Source organism: Gasterosteus aculeatus, chromosome 16 (genome assembly GCF_964276395.1).
Source record: "Gasterosteus aculeatus chromosome 16, fGasAcu3.hap1.1, whole genome shotgun sequence".
Taxonomy (NCBI): Eukaryota; Metazoa; Chordata; class Actinopteri; order Perciformes; family Gasterosteidae; genus Gasterosteus; species Gasterosteus aculeatus.
The window spans coordinates 12,541,752-12,564,097 of NC_135704.1; the positions used below are offsets into that span (position 1 = coordinate 12,541,752).

The 22,346-nt window shown below is 41.3% G+C and overlaps 1 protein-coding gene across 1 annotated transcript; it reads right to left on the reverse strand.

Moving 5' to 3' along the window:
• Window positions 1-156: 156 nt before the first annotated feature.
• sacs2 (sacsin molecular chaperone 2) lies at window positions 157-22,005 on the reverse strand. Its single transcript, XM_078091309.1, has 8 exons — window positions 21,744-22,005; window positions 17,417-17,462; window positions 16,527-16,614; window positions 14,659-14,770; window positions 13,990-14,136; window positions 12,452-13,871; window positions 12,122-12,210; window positions 157-12,031 (listed from the first exon to the last, which is right to left on the reverse strand). Exons 2-8 carry the CDS (start codon window positions 17,443-17,445, stop codon window positions 1,050-1,052), a joined length of 12,867 nt encoding a protein of 4,288 aa, XP_077947435.1. The 5' UTR covers window positions 17,446-17,462; window positions 21,744-22,005; the 3' UTR covers window positions 157-1,049.
• Between the last annotated feature and the right edge of the window lie 341 nt (window positions 22,006-22,346).

Here is a 22,346-nt window from a genome sequence, read left to right on the forward strand (position 1 = left end):
ATGATAGCCTACATATTTAATGATATCTTATACTATTGGAAGTTTCACAGTTTAATATGTGATGTGAGTAATATAAGAAAACAGGTGTGACTGATGTCTACAGAAGTGAGTTAAGGGGAGAATTTGATAACAAACAAATAATAAAAAACCATAATATTCAATTTCATTTTTTTATTTTTAAAGACAACTTTCTTTATGTGCCAATGGAAATCAGGAGGTTAAATTTAAAGAAACCAATAAGGGAAAAAAAAATCATACAGAGATGATACAGTTCTACGTGTTTAAATCATTCAAGGTAATCAAAAGAATTGCAAAGTTGTATAGCGATTATATTGGTCCTCAATAGTTCTAAGTGATAACATTGCAAAACAACTCTCATATCTTCATAATAAAGTCATACAGGGATTATATTGTTCCTAAATGAGAAGTTAGAAATTACAAAATTGCAGTAAAAATATATTTATTTTCTTTACAAGGTCTACAGATTATATTGGTACTCAATGAGAAATTTGCGCAGTCTATAAATTGATAATACGTAGTTATACATAACATTGCCAAATTAAACTTTAATATCTTAAAATATTTTATGCAAAATAATATTAAAAAATATTGCTCCCAAATTTTAACAAATTAATAAATGGATCCTTAAAGAGTTTATAAAACAACATACTTTCATATTTTTGTTTTCATAACCTTTTTGTACAGTGATCTAAAAGAGTAAAAAAATTATAGCGTGGCAAAAAAGAATACACTGACAGATTTCAATTTTCATAACAAGGTCATACAGTGATTAAACTGGTACTCAACGAGTATTTAAACATAACGTTGAAAAAAAAGTCATTATATTGGTCCTGTCAACTGTAATGAATGAAATAATCAAAAATCATGTTATACATATTGATATATAAACTGGTTTTACTACAGTAAAGGCTCACAAAAAAGAATACATCTTTCGTTTCAGAATTCTCAACATAATAGTGACATTTTGTTTTTAGTAATGTGTCAATATCGGAACATCAGCAATCGACTCTGCAAACGTCTGTTGATCCCTAATTCACATATGCCTCTATTTCCCCAAGGAGCTCAGATGCCTGATTCACTGCTGCCATTTCATTCTCTGATTCAAACTGCTCATTGGGAATATGGGGGGCTGGATGATATTTTGGATACTGAGTCTTTTTGGCGTCGACTCCCAGAGTCTTCAGCTTGGCGACCATTTGCGGCAGAACTCTCAGCTGAAGGTTGTAGAGCGAAACCCCCTGAGCGAGGGCCGAAATGGAGGTGCTGGTGGGATGTTGACCGTCTCTTTTGTAATGCGCAGCTATGAGCGCCTTTTCCACCGCCTGGTGGATCTTGAACAGACACCACTCTGTGCTCGCCCTGCCAATGTCATTGTGAGCTGCGTTGAGATCGCACCGGGCTTGTCGGCACCAGCGCTGGGCCTCCTCTTTGTTTGGCCTCGGGACATTTTCGTTATGGGTCCAAAAGTTGTAGGAATTGTTGGTTCTGGAGAATCTCTCTCGACTATTTCTGTGTTGCCTGGCCTCCTTCTCCCATTGCTCATAGAAGTGGCTGAAATTTGAGCTTCTGCTCGAGTGGGTCGAGCCTGCAGTTTTTCCTTTGCTTTTGCCGTTCTTTAGCTCCTCAATTCGATTATTTAGGTATTTGAATGCCTCAGTGGCGAGATGTGGGCAGTCTGGGTTTTTGTCAGGATGCCATCTGAGGTACAGTCGTTTGATAGCTTTAAGCCTCTCCTCCTGCGGAAGAGTCCAGATATCTTCCAAGCATTTGTCAATTTCTCTTTTGGCTTCGTCAACGGATGCTGGTGAGGATCTTGTGGATGATGAACTTGCAGCTGATGGTTTGGAAGAATGAGGCACAGCTCCTGCTAGGGGCACCAAGTCCATGCAAGAAGCTTCAGCAGATGTGCAACTCCTCCGTCCAGGTTGCGCCTTCTTTGGTCGTTTAAACTGATACATGTCAAGACAACTGACTTCAATCGGCTCATCTTCTCCAATTTCTATTTTGTATCTTTGTGTATAGATCCCACAGTGCCCAGACAGTTCTTCCACAACAACTGCATAAACGTACTTGTCGTTAGTGTTGTAGCCAACATATTCCCCCTCTTCAAAGTTATTAAGGATGCCCATGTCTAAGGAGTCGACCCATTCTTCTGGAATTTCTGATCCAGGGGCTGGTGGATTAAGAACACTTTCAGCTTCAGCACTGTCAAGGATCCCATTCTTAGCCAAACATTTCTGAACATCTTGATGACTGCCACATGTGAGAAGTTGCCCAAGGACTCGGAGGTGAATTGATCCCATTGTGTTACCTAAAAGGACATTTATCTCTCCTGCCAATGTCATATTGATGTCACCTATCACCATGACTTCCATGGCATCATTATGTTTCAAGAAAAAAAAGCAATCTTGTTGGTCTTTTTTGACAAAAACATCGGTTTCCGTGTCAGTTTTGTCCAGCGGTTGTCCATCCACCCAAAGCTTTGTTTTCAGACTTCTGCAGCAAACAATCTTAATACTGCCAAAAGTCTTCTTGCACATGGCATTGGCTTCCTCTTGTGTTTTTTCTCCCTGAGACTGGTCTCTGATCAGGCAAATTAGTCCATATGTAAACGCTGCAGAGGACAGATGGTCTTCAAACCATCGACTAAATTCGCATTCCATTTCAAGCTCACAAAGCTGCACATGTGATTCCACTAATTTCTCCTCAGTGACTTGAGACAGCATTTTAGGCATCACATTCTGAGGCAGCAACTGTAGCAATCGAAGGTTCTCATATCTGTCGCTGTCCAAATGACATTCACTGAGTTTCTCGAGCAACAGGAACTTATTCTCGAGCGCTTCTTCCAACCTTTTAATCTCAAACACTGTGTCATTGTAGTAGAGAGTGGAGGATGGGTTCAATTTACCATCTACTGCAGGAAGATACAAAGCCTTTACATCATCAAGGGACGGTTTTCCTTCAGTTTTGAGTAATGTGAAAAACTGCTCAACGGCACGTTTCACGGTTTCCAGTTGGTTTGGGTTCAGTTGTTGCTTATCACAGGAATCGGCATAAACTGCTGCCAGAACATTACAATACTGAGCTGCAGTAGGATGGTCATTTACACCAATTTTTTTAAAGAACTCTTGAAACATGACATCCTTCGGAGAAATTTTGTAGAAATACGGTCTGAACTCACTGTCATGAGGGAGTGAAAAAGACACAACATCACTCCTCTCAAGCCCTTTGTCTTTTTCAACCAACACAACTGGAAGACCAGCCAATGGTTGTCCCTCAATCCCGCTGGCTTGCAGATGGGTATACGCACTTCGGAACACCTTAGCGCGGGTTCTGATCAACTGGTCAGTTTCACATGGCGACTGACAGATGTTGCTCATGTTCGTGGTTACACAGTGTGAAGGTGGTTGTTCAAGCGCTCCAGCATTTTCCAGCATTTTCAGGAGCTTCTTTGACTTATAACACGGGACCTGTATGATTGGCATCGATGACCAAATCAATTCTTGCTTTTGATCGCTTTCTATCAAAGATCCTCTTATTCCAACAGCAGTTCTCTCCCCAGCAAATGGTTGGTGATATTTGCACAGCTCTTCTTGAATTTTCACAGGAAAGATGAACTTAATGTCTGCGATGCGCTCCAGCAACCTTTCCTCTTTGCCTTGGTCACCACTCACAATGGACAAGGCTGCTTTTAAAATTAGTGACGATTTATTTTTCAACTCTTTAAGTGGATCGTTTCCTTTTGCTTCTGATTCTAGCTGTCGCGCAAAATTGATTATGTCATCTGTTGACACAGCATGCTTCATCCCAAGGTCTCTGAATAACTTTTTTGCATTTTCTTTTTGCTGATCTCCTTCACATAGCTCAGTCCAAAACCTGTCAGGCACAAATCTCTCTTGGGGCAACATTTTCTCGTATAGCGGGACACTCTTATCAAAGTAGTACGATGCCGTCTCCAATCTGCCTTGACAATCGGGAATACATTTCACTGTCTTCATTGAGGAGATGATGAGGAGACGATTCTCATGCTCAATGTCATACAGGAGTAACAATGGTGACAGCAACAGTTTGAGGCATTGGAACATTTGCATCTCTGTCAGTCCGTGTACAAACGGCAGAATGAACTTCATGAAATAGTCCAAATCTGTAAGGGTTTCGATGTTCAATGCTTGTGACAGACTGGAGTTCTCTGGATTATGTCGTAGAAAAATGTTGTTGGACAACTTGAACAATCCGGGAAATTCCTTTGAATGCAGGCTGTTGAAGATGAATACCTCTCTGGGCCCATCAATCCTCACTCTGTTACCATGGACTGTTTCAAATAATGGCAATGACTTGAGTTTTTTTTTATACTCTTGTTTGTCTTCGGACCTTGACACTCCAGACTGCAGGAAACGCTGAAGCTCGTTCATCTCTTCAGGAGAAAGCTTAGAAAACTCTGAGTGGTCAATGTTGAAGACCTGGTCCAACACAGAGCTTTGATCTTTCACATCCAGAAGTTGAGAGCATAGAAGTGAAAGAATCTCTCTGTCTATATACTCTGTGAAGAATAACACGTTAAGCTTCATAAACCCAAGTTTAAAGAGGATCCCTGATAAGTCTTTTTCTGAAGCAAACTGGATTACACTTGGCATGTTTTTCACTGTTTGCAAGAGGAGCTTGTTGTTTCCCCTTGGACAGACAACAGGTAAAATGCAGCAGTTATTGAAGAGTTGCCTTACCTCACTCATTGTCAGGCTTTGTTTATCACTGAGTGGAAAGAAACTAGATGGTTTCATTTCACTCATTAAGAACTTCCAAAGTGACTTCAACCACTCCAACGTGGACTTGTTCGGGACATGAAGTCCACTGTGTGGATCAACTTCGCATTTCTGGAGAAGCTGCTGAATTAATGGCTTCAGATATTCCACTGCACTGGGAACCGTCAAACTCTTGACTAGGCTTAAACCTTTTAGAGCAGAAATGTGCTCATGGTTGGACTGAAAATCTGCAAATTGGGCCTCGTAGCCAAGGAACAGACTGTCATATGTTGATATCAGCTTGGGAGACTCAGAGTTAAACACTCTCAAAACCTTATCGCTCGTTAGAAGCAGTGGGAGCCCATTGAAGGAACTGGAGATGTCCTTGGTGACCTTTTTTGAGTCCAAATCTTTCAAGCAGAAACTCAAGAGCTGTGAAAATCGTTTTTTATTTCTGATCAAAGTGGCAGTTATGGGCAACGGTAATTGCTGATGAGTCTGGGTTGGATCATTGAGGGGTTTTTCTCTCAGGAAAGTCCTGACAGTTAAAGGATTCACTTCTTTCACTTCAATGGCAGCGGATCGGAAACTGTTCCAAACCGGTTGCATGGATGACGGAATCAAAGTCATTCCAAGATCTTCCAAAATGTGATCGATCTCATCTCTTGTAGCGTTTCTTGTATGTGTCAGGTAAGGTGCCGTAGTTGTGTCAGTTTCTCTGACGTTACACCAGTCAAAGGAGTACCGCGGGAATGTTTTGCCTGCAATTATTTGTGTGGAACGTCGCATCACTGGAATCACATTGAGGCCTCTTTCTTTGATTGATCTGTATACCTCATGGATCATTTCATGCCAATCTTGTTTAACACCAGTGGACACTGTTGGCCAAAAACATACGTAGCCTGACTCAATCTGTTCAAAAGTGATTTTCTTTTTAGCCATGGCACAGCTCATGTAATGAAGGAGATCTCCATACAGTGGAGCAATGACATTCTGTCTCAAAGATTCATTCCAGTTAGATTTAATACTCTGCCCATCTTCTGTCCAAAAGTTTTTCCTTGCAGAATCTACCTCAAAGTTTGCATTGACATGCACTGGCAGTCCAGTTTCCCCAGGCAAAGGAAGTGAACAAAAGGCTTGTCCAGTAAAGTTCACAGGGCTGGATAATTCTCCAACTGAACTTATGCCCATCTTTAAGCTCACACGCGCTGCTATGGCTACTTGGGGTAGCTTGACGTGTTGTGTTGGCTCTGTTTTACCAACGTTTTTAAATGAGCCAAACTGTTCCGCAATGGTCCATCCAGTTTGTCTTTTCTTAGAGGTTGAAATCAAGGTTCCATAAATCAGTTGTTCTGCTATTGTTGCTTTGTCTGATTGCAGTGCATTTTGTTGACGTTTTACAAAAGCGTCTTTTTTTCCTTTGCATTCCTCTGGTACAGTTTTATTCACCTCAAAGAGGGTTTTAAGTTGCCCTGAATGGTCGTTGATTTCATGGAATTTTATTTTGCAGATGTTTTTCAGAAACAGAATGAGTCCTTCAGGATCTTCAGCGAGAGCAGAGCACAGTTCTTCCAAATCCTCGTCAGTGACCCCCTTCTGGGAAATTTTAGAGGAGTTTGCCATGGTACCCATCCGTAGAGGTAATCTGAACATGGTGCCTTCTTTAAGAGGAAATTGGTCTGGAAGAAAAGAATTGTAGACATCCATGTACATGTTCTTGAAAGTGTCAACTAGCTTATAGCCAGTGCCAGCTGGTGGTTTGCCTGAAGAACTTTCAATATATTCCTGATTGGGATCAGAAATGCAGAGTTTTTCATCCCCAGTGAGGATCGAGGGGCAGTCAGTCAGATGGTAAACAGAGTTGAATCCTATTCCGTATTTGCCTATCTTCCCTGGAGAGTTGTGTTTTCCTCCTTCTCCCAGCTGTTGAATGCCGTGCAGGTCATCTTTTGAAAACACCTTGTTGTTGAAAACGCACAGTGCTGGACCCTGAAGCTCATTCCATTTCTTCCCAAAAGTTTTTTCGTCTCCATGATGTCTTTTGTCCCAAACAAAGTGAATTTCTGTTGCCTCTGCATCATCAGCATTTTGAATAAGCTCTTTAAGGATATCCTTCTTTTTTGGATAGGCGGAAATTATGTTTTTAATTCGAACAGTTAGTTCTTCCTGCTGTTTAAATGGAAAAGAAAATGGTGAAAAGTCCTCATCTCGGGAGTTTTCGAGGGTATGGTGCTTGGTAGTTTTGATTCCAAAGTAGCGTGCCACAACACGAGGGAGAAGCTCGTGACATAATGTGACGTCAGGATCGACTGGCATCCATGGGCTGTCATTGTAAAATATTTCACTGGCACGTTGTAAAACTCTGTGTTGGTTTGGTATGAGATGGTCAATAGTTGAGGCGTCTTTCTCAAATATCCCTTCTTTGAGAATTTTCAGGCAAATTGTTAGATCACTCTTTGGCAAGGGCTTGTTACCATTTTGGAAATGCACCTCCTGGAGCACACTTTGAAACTGACTGGTTGTGAAACATTTTTCAACACCTACACTTTCCCAGAGCCTCCTGAAATCATTGAAGGCAGTTGGAAGAACGTAGAGATATGGTTTTGCTTCAAATTGCCCATTTTCAGCTACACAGTTCACATTTACAAATGTACTGCCAACAAGAACGAATGGGAATGAATTTGCCCTCTGTGAAATGAAAGTGGAATCCCCAGAATCACTGAGCCACTGATTCAGGAACTTATAGCACTCCGATGCTATTTTGTGAAGCATGGATGCGTCTATGGATTCAAATTGCTGACATGCTTCTTGCAGCTGCTGAAGCACCTCGACAGGACTTGGGCTGTCGTGAACTCCCAAAAGTTGCAGGACTGGATCAGCGTTGTGTATTTTGAGATTGTCTTGATCGAGCACATGCTGTGTCATGTTCACAAGTGGGGAGCATTTGCCAGTAAAAAGATCAGTGGGTTTTTGAAATGTTACGTTTCTTTTCATTTTGGTGTCCCCGGGGGAGAACGCTGGGAGAAATTCAGTCATTCTCAGTGTTTCCCAGTGGGGACAATCTTTGTCATTTGTGTGACTCTTCATGAGTTCGATGAGGCAATTCAAATGCTCATACGCCTTCCTTTTGTCTGTGCTCCAGGTTTTGGAGATTGTGCCTGCTTTCTGCATGATGTCTTCCAGTGGGAGATTATCATTTGCCATTCCAAGTTCCAACAAACGTTGAATCCTTTTAGGAGAGCAGAAGTCATTTTTGGTACCCCCAAGCAGGCGTCCCTTGTCCGTTTCAAAAAGAGGGGATACTCTCCCTGATGGATTCACAAGTTTCTTGATGAGCTGGAGTTGTCCGGCTTTTGTGGGAATGCATGGATAACGCAGCAGTAGTTTGTCAATGTCTTTGTTATTTAGGTCAATAGCGTGCAGCACAAGAGTATCTCTGCTCTTAGGATCCATGGTACTAAGGTTGCAAAACACTACTTCTTGGTAAAACGTCTCCCAGTTCAATGTTCTCTTCTGTAAAACGTCCTTGAGGCCACACTTTTTGAAGCCATTTCTCAACCACAGTGGAAGAGGAACAACGCGGCTCGGTGATTTAGCATGTTTCTTGTATACCTGCATAGCAAGTGCACTGATGTCCTTATTCTCTTCGATGCTCTCATGTAGAAAAATGGCGGTGTTAATTGAGCACCAATATTCTCCATCACTAAAGAGCTCCAGGCCATGAGGGTGCTGAGCAATGGTGGCGTACAATGCATCAACCAAAGGCTTGAAGGTTTCACTCACTTTCTCTCTATCAGGCCAAAATGTGTGATAACAGTATTGGTCCAGTTTTTTGTTTTCACACATTTTCTTTAGTGCCAAAAGTGCAGTAACATACGCCGTCACTACGGGATCCTGAAGAAGGGCTTTGTTCCAGTTGTGTTTCAGCCCACTCTCCCACAGTCCTTTTCGGTTACTCGTCACGGCAAAAGTACCATTTACATTGACTGGAAGACCTGTGTGAACAGAAAGAGGGAGGAAGCAAAAGGCCTGTCCAACTAGATCCGTCTGCAACGGGGCCAGTTTCCTAGTGTCTGGGTCCTGTTGCAAAGGCACAGCAATCCCACCAATGGGCAAAGAGAACCTGGCTTGCTTATTTTCTTCCAGAGCCATTTGCAACGACTGATTTGTCCCAAAGCAGCTGTAATGGAGCCACAGCTGGACTTCAGTTACACCAGATTGCTGACTAGATATTTTGACAAGGTTGACCTTGCCACAGTCAATGACTTCTTTGCATTTTCCATCGAGTTTCATCAGTAATTTCTCAGCTTCACGTTGCTTTGGCTGAAAGACATATTCATCAGGAATCTGATTTTTACTCAGAGTGGTTTTGGAGACAGTCAGGATGGTTTCTATTTCGTCATCTCTTGGAGGAGTTGATACACTGTTTGAGATACGCTGTAGCGACAATGTATTGATGTTCTTCAAAAACAACAGGTGTGTTTGTGAATTGTTTGTAAAGTGCTGTTGAAAAGTGAAGATATTGTGTTTGTGATACACCTTTGAACTTATTTCTGACTTGGAAGCCTCTTCTTCAGTTCTGAAAGGAAGTCTGATCAGAGTGCCTGCATAGGGCTCAGTGGGGCCGTGCCTCTTGAAATTACAATCAAAAATGCGCTCATATGGTCCAAACTGACCAGGAAAACAATGAAAAAGTCGTTTCTGAGAGAGATCCAGCTTGATTCCAGGATTTGTGTTTACTTTTATGTGCTTCTTGAGGTGTGTCACATTTGGATCAAGTATGAGAAGACTGTTGCCACTGAGGATCGAAGGAACATCGGTCACATGGTACACGGTATTGAATCCAAGTCCAAACTTTCCAATTTTTTCCACTTTGTTTTCCTTCGAGGCAGAACCGACTCTAACAATATTTTTCCAATCCTCAGCTGTGAACTGCTCATTATTAAATGCCCAAAGGCAAGGTCCTTGACAAAGAGTCATGTCAGGGTCAATGAGACTTTCAGGACTGTCTTTGTGTACTCTGAAATCCACCAAGAACTTGCAGGCTTTGGCCCCAGCATCCTCTGCATTTTGAATGAGCTCTTTGAAGATGTCACTGTCTTCGTCATACTCTTTGAGAATGTTTTTTATCCTTATTGTTATGGGTTCAGATTGTCCACACTGTTCTATTCCCACCAACTCTGGATCAAGGATATGCGTACTGAGAAATCGAATGTCAAACCATTCAGCAGCAGCTCTTGGGATTTCTTCATGAACAACATGAATTTCCTCTTGGCTATACTTTAGCCCTTTCAACCCATTTTTGCTGACATCACAGAAGACTGCGGTTGACAGGGGTTTCAGAGTATGTTGTTCATCCTCTATGAGAACTGGAACTGGGATGTCATCCTCAACTTTCTTCTTCTCTCTCCACAGCCAGTTAAGGATTTCTATTGACACTTTTACCTCAGAGGAATTTGCAAATGGTTGTTGCCTTTGTTCAATGGTTTGCTGGATCGAATAAAGAATACCAATAACTTCTTTATCTGAAAGCAACATTCTCAGGCCGAACTTCCGGAACAAGTTCTTGTATGGCCGAAATTCATTTGGCACCTTCCCGATGTAAGAGCTCAGATCGAGATTGGGTGGGTAGTCTAGAACCAGATCCTGAAGGGAAACAAACTGCTGGTGGTTCCACAGCCAGGGAGTGTCCCTGTTCATCAATGTTGAAAATTCTGAGATGTGATCCTGCATGTGTTTGTAGATGCTATGCAATTCCCTTTTGAAAACCACATTTGTGTCAGGGTCCACCATTTTCTTTGCCTTTGATGTCAGGACCGACAAATTATCGACTACTTTTTCCGGCGGGGGCTGGCGCTTAAGACCAAGTTGGCTGCTCACTCTGTCACTGAACTTTCCCACCAGGGGCATCACATGTCCAACAATGTCTTTGTACACAGAATGTCTTATTTCATCCGGACAGAAAAAACTTGTCTGAAATCCGTCATTATTGTGGTTATTACCAAGATCAGGACATGGGATCCATTTTAGCCTCTTGAGCTGATGAAGCTGTTGAGCAGAAAACTTTGTGAGTAGATCATTGGTATCCAACATCTTCAAGAGCACCTGAGCTCTCTTGAGAGCTTCAGTTTGAGAATCAGCATGAAGTCCATCAATCAGTGTGGCAGCTTGTAGCAAGTGCTCAGGTGACACGTCGACTTCTTTACATAGCAATCCGAGATCTATCAGGCTTTGAAGCATCTGCGGTGTGCGAGTGTATGAGGGTGGGGGGAAGAATTCTGAATCAAAAATGACTTTGAAGTTTTCAATTCTTGGATCAAAAAAGCTTGAAGTGTTTCTTGGCTTTCCATTCACCTCCATGAAGCTCAAGGCCTTACATCTGAGTTTCAAGGTCCGATTTTGAGGGAAAAGGTTATCACCGTGTTGTAAAATCCAAGTCATAATGTTCTCAGTGTCTTGCTTTTTGAAAGCCCCCCTCTCGATACAATCAAGGAGGAGATTGGTCGCTTCAGCAGTGTTCAAGAGATTAACCTTCAGCAGCTGTAACAGTCTGCGATCAGCCTCAGTTGCACACTGCACAACAGAATCGGGCATGGGGAACTCTGCTGGTACTGTTAGACCAGAAATGAGAAGCACAGCCTGTTTTGATTGAGCTGCAACACAGGCACCTTTCATGGTCTGAAACAGAGGCAACTGGGAGAGTAGATCTTTCTCAGCCTTGGAGAGAGAATCCATTTGAGAGTCAAGGTGAGAGAGATAATCTTTCAGTTCTTCTCGTGCTTTGTAAGAAGCAGTTTTGAATTCTCTGATGATAACCTGAGAATCTAAGTTTGCCAAGACTTTCATGACAGTCTTTGGAGATGGGCACAGCACATACGAGTCAAGGTCTTTGTGTGTGAGCCAATCGTTTCCTCTCACCACTGTCCCACCAACTTTGCTCAGTAACTGAGTTATTTGTTCTGGCAAGTTCATCTGCTTGCTTTTCTGAAATATGAGGGTTGTTTTCTTTTCCAGTCTTGCAAGTGATACAGGCTGACTGGCAGACAGGGGACTGACTGGTATTAATGGCATTCCAGTGAAACCACTTAACTCTTTGAAGTGCGTGTTGAGAAATTTCCAGAAATCTTGGAGCCAGTCTAAAGGCGGATGTTGGCTGCGGCGGATGTCCCAGGTGACAAGCCCTGTCTTCATCTGCTTCCAGTCCTGTGGCAAATACCTCCTTGTGTAATCGGCAATATGGGCTGCGCCAATGTTGATGACCTTAAATAAACCTGAAAGATATATACATATATGTTGGTGTTTTGTGAAAACATGCAGATGACAATAACTTTCATGATCTCCTTTCTATAAATGACTCCTACTTTTTCTGGCCAGTTCTTTCAGGTGGGTTCTGCAGGCGGGAGTGAGATCATCTGGGATGAAGAGGTGTTTGCAGAATGGTAGCAAGACTCTGCACAGAAGATAAGTTTAGCTGACGCTTTTATCCAAAGTGACTTACAATAAGTGCATTTCAACCATAAGGATACAAACTCAGAAGAACAAGTTTAAATATATAACTATGACATTGGCATATATTGCACATATTTGGCCACTTAGTACTTTAAATTGCAGTAAATCCTTAGTAACTTCTGTTAATTTATTTCATTTTTTAAAAATGTAAAATGAATGAAGCTAAAAATGTAAAAACCTACCTTGGAAAATCCCTGCTGTCAATCAAAGCAGTGTCTTCCTCTCTGTTTGAGAAGGATCTGAAAGATCCATCGTTGAGTGGAAGTAGCTGAAGACCCTTGAGGTCTTTGTATTTTTCATCACTTAAGACGTATTCCAAAAGACAGAGTTTGTCCTCTTTAGAGATGTTGTGCACACCAATCCTACGGAGAATGTCCCGTAGAAAAGTTGGAGTCACATGTTTAAGGGCGCGTGGGTACGCCTCACTTAAAGCTCTTGAAACGTTACCCGGTAAAGTGACAAGATTTTCTCCGCATGAAACCAGAATCCTTTTAATGGCGGCAAATGTGTCGGGGCTCGTTGGTCCATTACAGGGCAACACGGCTTCTGACGGAGTGATGAACTCTCTTTCATCTTTGGCAAGAGAGAGGACAGCTAGTTTCTGGCTGAATAAGTGATGAAAGACATCCAGCGCCACAGCGTACCACTTGTCTTTGTGTTGTATCTGGGCAATGTCTGGCCACAGATCGTACACGGACAAGACGGGCAGATCGGATTTTTGGGCAAGTTTGATAGCATGTTGAATGATCATGAGGTATGCGTGTGGGAGCACCTCCTTCATCAGCAATTCATTCCACACAGCATGTTCGTCGTGTTTCTGGTCGTCCTCCTGCCACTTGATTTGTCTTCTGTTGTCTGTGAGGCCAAAGCATGCGTTGATATAAACCGGGAGGCCGGTCTTGTTGGATTCGTTGTTTGGGAGAGGAAGAAAGCAGCTCAGTCTACTCTCACTACAATCTCTCTTCTCACCACACGGGAAAGCCAAGTCAACTTGAGGGAAAAAGCTCAACTTCTTTGCCAGTGAATCAAGATTTTCAACGTGGCCTTCTTTCATGGTACATGTTGTCACAAGCCACTGTGTGAATTTTTGGTCCTCTGAGTTGAGAGTTATCAGTTTAAACCTTGTTGAACCCTCAACAATTGACTTGTCTTCTGACTCCAGAATGACATCTGTGGGGACTGAGGACTTCACCTCAAGTCTGGTGTTAGCAGTGCCGTGTGCATTGATGTGGATCAAGGCCACAGAGGTCACATTTTTCAGGAACAGAAGACTCAAGTCTGCATCCAAAATGAAGCTATCAAAAAGCTCGACCACCTTGTTAGAGTCATACAGATTATCTGAAATATCTGATGCCTGATTGCGCAAGGGGAACCTGAAGATTGTCCCGTCAAAGTGTTGATCCTCCACGACTTTTGACCATTCTTGTCTGCTTACAAGTGAAACTATATCTCGAAATGGTTGAAACTGATCGACCATAGTCGTTAGAGCATCTTGGTGTTCTGTGTTATCCAAAGACCACAGAAAACCCTTCCCGTTTTCAAATATCTTTTCCTGGGGGTCCATCATGCCAAGGTGCTTTGAACTGAATATACTTGGCACATCTGTGAATGAAGTAAAACAGATACGGCCCAATTAATTTACTATGTATTATGTTTACAGAGGGACCAATACTCCAACTGAGACTACTCGTTATGAGAGTGTATACGTAGATGATTTCACCTGTTATGTGGTAGACAGAGTTGAAGCCGATACCAAACCTCCCGACTTTGTTTGGGTCGTTGCGCTTGCCGCTCCGCCCGGCCAGCTGAATTCCTTCCCAGTCATCCTCAGTGAACGCAGCATTGTTGTAGGCGTAGAGAGCAGGACCTTTTGTGAAAACAAAAATAAAAAAATTGCTCAGAGGAAGAGTGCTTGTGTAACAATATACGGCGTTTTGTTTGTAGTCGCATGGATTTAAAAATAAAACATATTTCAGAAGTCAAATGACAAAAAAAAAGAAATCTTTCTGTGGTGCGGCCTGGAAACAAATGGCCCACAAACCGGTACCATACCACAGCCCGGTGGTTGAGGACCCTTGTATTAGACCATAACACCATTTTATCAGGCTATCATGAGAACAACGTTTTCTTAAATCAACAAAAGAAATACAGTATGTGTCTATATATATAAACTATATAACTATAATAGATAGTTATCATCAACATAAGAATGAATTTTGTCTTAATAAAACATTTTCCTCTTTGGCAAAACAATCTGGAGTGTGGGAAGAAACCCACATGACAACAGTGATGGTATACAAAGTACAGTGCTGACATTTCATTACTGCATAACAATATATTTTTCAATTGGATCTTTTTTATTCAATTTTCTCATATCAAGGCTGCATACCTTGGTATTCTCCCAATTCATTTGTCCAAAGGCTCTCAGTTCCATAGCTTCTCTCATCATGGATGAAAACCACTTCTGTGGCTTGAGCATCGTCTGCATTTTGAATCAGCTCCTGTTGCCAGATGAGAACAATAACTGTTAGATCTTAGCAAACCAAAGATAACACTCAAAAATGGATGGATGGCTGGATGAATGGATGTTTTTTTTAGCGTGAGAAATTGGATGTGTGGCCCGAAGTGCGTGACGACCGAAATGAGAGTTTTGGTCATCTTTGCGTGATGTGGCTGCCTGCAGACGGGGTAAATTTATGAATGACAGTTAGAACGTTCTGTCACAACAATGTTGTTACGTATCATCGCGCTTTTGTTGCTCGGTGCTCGTGCAGTCCCTCTCTCTCTTCATTAGACAGTCAGACAGATAATTTAAAGGTTACTGTTCTACAAATTAGACAAGTTCTCTAGTTTTGTTTAATTCAATTATTGAAATGAAAGGTAGGTCTTAAGTTGAGCTACATGACAGTCTGGTGAGGTATATTGCAGTATATTAGCTGCTTATGCTTCAACTCTGTTCGAAAATAGTAAAAGCTGTTGTCAGCTTTATAGAGATTCTGTAAGTCACTCTTAATTATTATGCACAACATTGTTTATCTCATTTACAAAAATTGCAGCATAATGCCAAGAAAAGAGTTTTGTTTTTTATTTATTTTATTAGTATTTTTTTTATCATTTTGGCGATCGTTTATTTTTAATCATTTTATATATATATATATAATATATATATATATATACACACACACACACACATTAAAAAGTAACACACTTTCAGAGGTCCTTTACATATTGTATACATGCATAAGTACTTTTCAATTCTGTTGAAATTTACTGTTTCTTTGTTAAAGAATTCCCCAATGCCTGTGGGCAAAGCTCTCTCCCTCTCTTTTAAGGCTCCCCTCGACTATTTGTCTGACTATAGGGCTTAAATACAGATTGATGTTTTTTCTCATAATATATGTTCCCTAAAAATGTTTTTCATCTTTTACTTTATTAGCCTTATCTATATTTACTTTATATGTTGGACTGGATAGAAACATTTTTTCAACTCCTCTGTGTGTTTGGTACACGTCGAGGAATTGCAAATAAAGCTGACTTTGACGCAAATTTACAAACCAGCTGACACAAACAGGGTCTAATCAGCCAGAGTAACTGAAAACACCCTTGTGGGTGTTCAGAGTGGAACTTTAATATTAAATCAAGTTATTATTACTTGCACCGGATTATATAGTACCTGTGCTTTTCCTTCCATGAGAACTTAAAAATATCGGCTATGAAAAATATTTTTGAAAAGTTTGGCACATTTTGGTCTTTTCAAAATAGTTGAATCCTCCCTAGTGTGCCATAAATAGTTGGCTTTCACCGGAAAGCTGCATTAGCTGATCTCTACATTAATATGCTGAAGCAAGATTTAGCCCATGAATTACAAACAGGGGCCACAAATTGGTACTGTCACACAAACAGCTGGTGGATTAAAGGCAGAGAAACACAAAAGGTAAAGTATTACATTTGACTAAAGATAAAAATGTAATACGTGCATTAATTGAGTGTGACACCTAATTTTTTGTTTTATTGGCAGGGCAAAAATTGCAATTTAAATATTTCATGTCCCAAAAGTCTGTAATCTCAATAAAAATACCTGTTTTCTGGATTCAAAAAAAATTATAAAGGGTTCAACATGTTTAGCAACCTAGCTGCTCATGCCAAGAGAAACATACTACAGGTGTGTTAGCTCAATACAAAGAATGATGGTATGTATCATTTAGAGAATATGAAAGCCTACAAAGAAATTTTTGTAAATCAGAATATTTCACCCACCTTTAAAATCTGTCCACCATCCGGATATCGACGGAGAATATCCTGCAGGTAGTCGAGGAAGGGCGGGGCTGTGGCCCCAAAGGACGTTCTGTACCGAGTGAAAGAAACTACAGTTACAGCTTTAAATAAGCACAGAGTGAGTCCTGAAGCAATAAAGGAAGGTCAGTATCAGTATGTTTAATTGACTTGTATGTTTAGTGCTCTAATTACCTCAATGCTGGTAAATGACATTGACTCAGAGACATAATAGTAGCAAGTGCTTTTGTAAATTCCCCCATTGTGGGACTAATAAAGGGATATCTTATCTTATCTTATTGTTCCTTTAAACAAGGAATTAAAAGAAAAATCTTGGTTCATCTATTTATATGACTGCAATGGACTTTGAATCTTTAATTAATATATGGAATTTATACAGGTCGGTGCTCCAAGAATCACATATAAATCTGTAAAGAGATTGTAACAAATTGTCATTTCTTGTTATTGTTTATGATGTCATATAAAAAGCTTTCATTTCTACACTAACACCCTCACTTGCCACGAGTAGTATAAATATTAGCGTACGAGTCCAGTGGCTAATTTGGTATTTTTCTGTCAACAATAACAATATTCTGTACAATAAAGCAGTGCGTAGCAAGATCAAAAAAATCAAGAGCCTGAATTAACTGTCCATTCAAACAAGATGTTGTTCTCAGTATAAAAGGCAGTGTACGGCCATACAAGTCAAAATAATCTATTCAACCCAACCCTGGGGATGACATGGTTTCTTACGTATTATAATACATTTTTGTCAACTGAAAGTTTGCTTCACTGCCCTTTGGTGAAAATAGCACGTTATTCTCAAAGTGGTTCAGTTGGCACACAAAACAACATAAAAACCGAGATGCACTCACCTAGATTTTTTCTTGGTCTTAGAACTCATCCTTTCAGGCTTGGAAGCTGTAAGAGAGCCAGAGTAGTTTTCATCTATCCTAATAATATATGTGTCCCTTGGTGAGTTTTGTTGAATGTCAACCTCATGCACATTGAGGACCAATCGGCAAACAGATGGCACATATTGTTTGATTCATACTCAACAACTGTGTTCACACATCATGCTTGTTAAGTATGGTTGGACTTGCCTGCACATGTTCAGTTAACATCTAAACAGCAACACGATCAAGGGTGTTGTCGGATAACGTTGATGACTCCGGTAGTTACGGTAATAAAGCTGAGGGTGTGGTTGCTGGCAATCTTGGCAGCCTTTAAATACAGGGAGTGGCTGATTGCAACGCACCAAATGTCAGGATCAGGAATCAGGAAACATTTATTGCCATAATGTGTCAGACATACTTGACGGTTGGTGCGTAACAGCAGACAGTACGACATGGACGACAAGACAACAGTGCACGAGGAATAAAATAAAAAATAAAAAATTGAAAAATAATGCTATGGGTTAGTAGTATAAGGTTGTGGGTTAGTTTAAAATAAAGGAATATAAGTTAAAGTTACAAATATTTAAAAATTTAAAAATACAGTGCACCAGCGAACCGAAAGTGACACATGTAAGTGACGTGTGCAGTGTGAAAGAAGGTGACGGGTGGAATGTCAGAGTCAGTCAGTGGGGGACCGGACTCTGTTGATGAGCCCGACTGCCGATGATGACGGCATCATGGGGGATTTGGAACTCATGTTGCAGAGATTTCGTTTATAGCCTTTCTACCGTTTGGGACGGTGACACCCATCAGGACCCAATCATTTTGACTAAACTCACAGACCAATGTATGTTTATACCTGGGACGCCGTTAAAGTGAGCCTCATCCAACTGGTTTTCTAAATAAAAGCAAAAACAATGAGACTAAGACCCCGTTTACACGATGGGAAAACGCGTATATTTTCATGCGTTTTGGCCTTTCATTTACACAAAAACGGAGGTTTTATCACGGAAAACGGTCATTTCTAAAAACTCCGGCCAAAGTGGAGATTTCTGAAAACTCCGTTTTTGTGTTTGCGTGTGAACTAGGTTGTCAAACGTCACAGTATGCGACTTGTTGTTGGTTTTGAGGATTCTGATTGGTTTGCATGTCTTTATACTTCTCGTTACACTGCCGACTACAGGTTTGGCATAGTTATGATGGCGTCCGGGGCCGTATTTATGCGGGTTCATATAAACAGAAACTTTTTTGAAAACAGAGGCAGAAATATTCGTTTCTGTAAATACCCGGCTATGTGTAAATGTGGCCTGAATTGGGAAAAAGTAGCCCAAAAACGAAGCATGCATGCCCTGTAATTATTTTGTATATGTGTTTATTCCATTTGTAATTTCCTCATGTATATTTGCTTTGGCTACATGTAAAGTAAAGGCGTGGCTCAGAAATCTTTAGTCAGGATAGATTACAAATCCAATGTAAACTGATTTATAGTCTTTTATTACACAAACTAAGTGTCAGAAGGAGGTTAACGTTTCATTTTCCACAGTCCTTCAAGGTAGCTGTAATTAAACCTCTTCTTAAGAAACCTACTCTTGCTCCAGAGGTGTTTGCTAACTACAGACCTATCTCTAATCTTCCCTTCCTCTCTAAGATCCTTGAGAAATCCGTCGCAAATCAATTATGTGACTTTCTACAAAACAATGCTTTGTTCGAGGATTTCCAGTCAGGATTCCGAGTGCATCACAGTACAGAAACCGCACTGGTGAAAATTACGAATGATCTTCTACTTGCATCGGACCAAGGACTCATCTCTTTTCTTGTCTTGCTGGACCTCAGTGCCGCATTTGATACCATAGACCATTGTATCCTGTTGCAGAGACTAGAACATTTAATTGGTATCAAAGGAACTGCACTCAGCTGGTTTAAATCCTACCTATCGGACCGATCCCAGTTTGTGCTTGTAAACGGTGAATCCTCAAAGACCACCAATGTTGGTCACGGAGTCCCACAAGGTTCTGTACTTGGACCGATTTTATTTACCCTCTATATGCTTCCTTTGGGCGATCTTATCAGGAAACACCGCATAAACTTCCATTGTTATGCAGACGATACTCAACTGTATCTGTCGATCAAGCCAGAAGAGACGGACCAGTTAGTTAGACTCCAAGAATGTCTTGGAGACATCAAAACTTGGATGACTGGCAACTTCCTGATGCTAAACTCAGAAAAAACGGAAGTTATCCTGATAGGCCCAGAGCGCCTTCGAAGCCAGCTGTCGCGTGATACAGTTTTTATGGATGGAATTGCTCTGGTACCCAGCAGCACCGTCAGGAATCTGGGAGTTCTCTTCGACCAGGATATGACCTTCAACTCGCATATAAAGAAGACTTCAAGGACTGCCTATTTCCATCTACGTAACATATCAAAAATCAGGAACTTCCTGTCTCAAAGTGATGCAGAAAAATTAGTTCATGCGTTTGTCACTTCCAGACTGGACTACTGTAATTCTTTGTTATCAGGCTGCTCTTATAAATCTCTTAAGCCTCTCCAGCTGATTCAGAATGCTGCAGCACGTGTATTAACAAGAACTAAGAAAAGGGATCATATCACTCCTGTATTAACTTCTCTGCACTGGCTCCCTGTTAAATCAAGAATAGATTTTAAGGTACTTCTCCTCACCTACAAGGCACTTGCTGGTGAGGCACCGTTGTATCTTCAAGAGCTTGTAACACCGTATTGCCCTACAAGGCAACTGCGCTCCATAGATGCTGGGTTACTTGTTGTTCCTATGGTTTTAAAAAGTAGGCTGGGGGCCAGAGCCTTCAGTTATCAAGCTCCTCTTTTGTGGAACCAGGTTCCACTTTCAGTCCGGGGGGCAGATTCGGTCAGCTCTTTTAAAGTAAAACTTAAAACGTTCCTCTTTGATTCTGCCTATAGTTAGGGCTGGCTCAGGTTAGTCCGGACCAGCCCTTAGTTAAGCTGCTATAGGCTTAGAATGCCGGGGGAATTCTTAGGACACACCGAGCTCCTCTCTCACGCTCTCGTTCTACCATAATTCAAGTTTTATTAATGCACATGACTAATTCAGCTTCTTTCCGGGAGTTTTTTTTGTGCTTTCGCCCCTATCAGGTCCATAGATCGTGGTTCCTTCGGGACCCTGGTCCTGACACCTACCGTGGCCATGCTGACGCCTGCTGCTGCCATCATCATCATCATCATTATTTTAGATATTAATAATATTACTTTACTCATAAACCGACATTACCCTCTCCTAAAATCTCTGTGCTCTCCCTCCCCACAGGATTCTGTGGATGGTGGTTCTATCTGATGGTGGTTGCCTCTGCAGTGGTCCTGCTGTGCGCCTGGCTTACTACTCACAATTACTTGAATCATTTCTGTCATAGGAATTGCATGTATTATACATTGTTCATTCTGTACACATGGCATCCATTGTAGTCTGTCCATCCCGGGAGTGGGATCCCTCCTCTGACGTTCTCCCTAAGGTTTCTTCCCTTTTTTTTCCCTCTTGTAAGGGTTTTTTCATTTTTTGGGGAGTTTTTCCTGTGCCGATGGTGGGTTTCGGGGCAGAGGATGTCGTATGTGTACAGACTGTAAAGCCCTCTGAGGCAAATTTGTAATTTGCGATTCTGGGCTATACAAAATAAAATGACTTGACTTGACTTGACTTGACTTGACTTTTCACCACATGCTTGTTCATATCAGCACATTATCACTGCATCAACCCCGTTTTAGATTTAAAGGGAGCTTTCTGGTTTTAGTGTGAAAATATTTTTGCTTATTCCCAGTTCAGAGGTCCATGCTTGCCTACCAGATGAATGTGTTAAATTGTCAGCAAAATTCTTGCAGCTTTACCACATCCGGTCTTACTCTGAGAGGCGTCAATTAGATTCGTCTGCCTCGCGATTGTCTAACGCGAGCTGCTCTAAAACGGAAATAACATTATAATTAGAAGTAAAATGACTTGAAAATTATGAAAAAGCTTGTATGCTTATCTGGTCGACGTGTAAGCAGGACACACTGCTGATACCAACGTAGAAAATGGATCCATGCGGGAATAAATTAATAGAATGGACTAAACTAATACACCAACTAGCTTTTAATGACATTCGATATAAAGATTTAAAAAATGGACAAAACTTTCCGACCGCTCAGCATTTTTTAATGAGGAATGTAAATGTTCTTTTTTTTGCGAATAGATTTTATATATATCTTGTAATTAATTTAATTCCTCACAGTGCTCATAAACATTTTCATAATTCTAAATACACAAAATAAAAAGAAAGGTTACCTCAGTCATATCTGTGAAGATCCGCATCGGTTACCAAGTTTAACAGCCTTCTGATGTCTCATCCGTTCTGCAGCTTATAAATCCTATGGCTGTACACCACCGAAACCACACCCCGGTTCTGCTATTCCGTTTCCTCTGAAATTGAGTGCCGAAACGAAACTTACGGTCTATAAGAAAACTTTGAAATCAACGCCAAAATATATTGGGTTCCTTTTATATTGAAACGAAACTGTATGGCACCAAACTCTCGAGAGACGTCGCTCCTCCTCTCGCGAGATGACGCCGCGGGCTGCGGGAACACCACAAAGGAGCAGCGCTGTAACCTCACTCCTGCTGCCATAGTTCGATGTTTTATCTGCGCTTACTTGACAATTACGTTCAGCACAACACGTTCTAAGGGGGAATACGCGCGGTATGTAACATGTATTGTTTACGTGCTTTAACCAACCCTCCCCCGCCCTGGCCTGCTGCTACTCTGTCGTTCGGCGGGTGTGTTTCCGCTTCTTCTCTTTGCTTTAAATGTTCGAAAAGTTCGGTTCATCGACCGACGTAATCACGTCGTCCGTGAGTGCGGCTGAGCCGAGAAGAAACGATAGTGGCCCG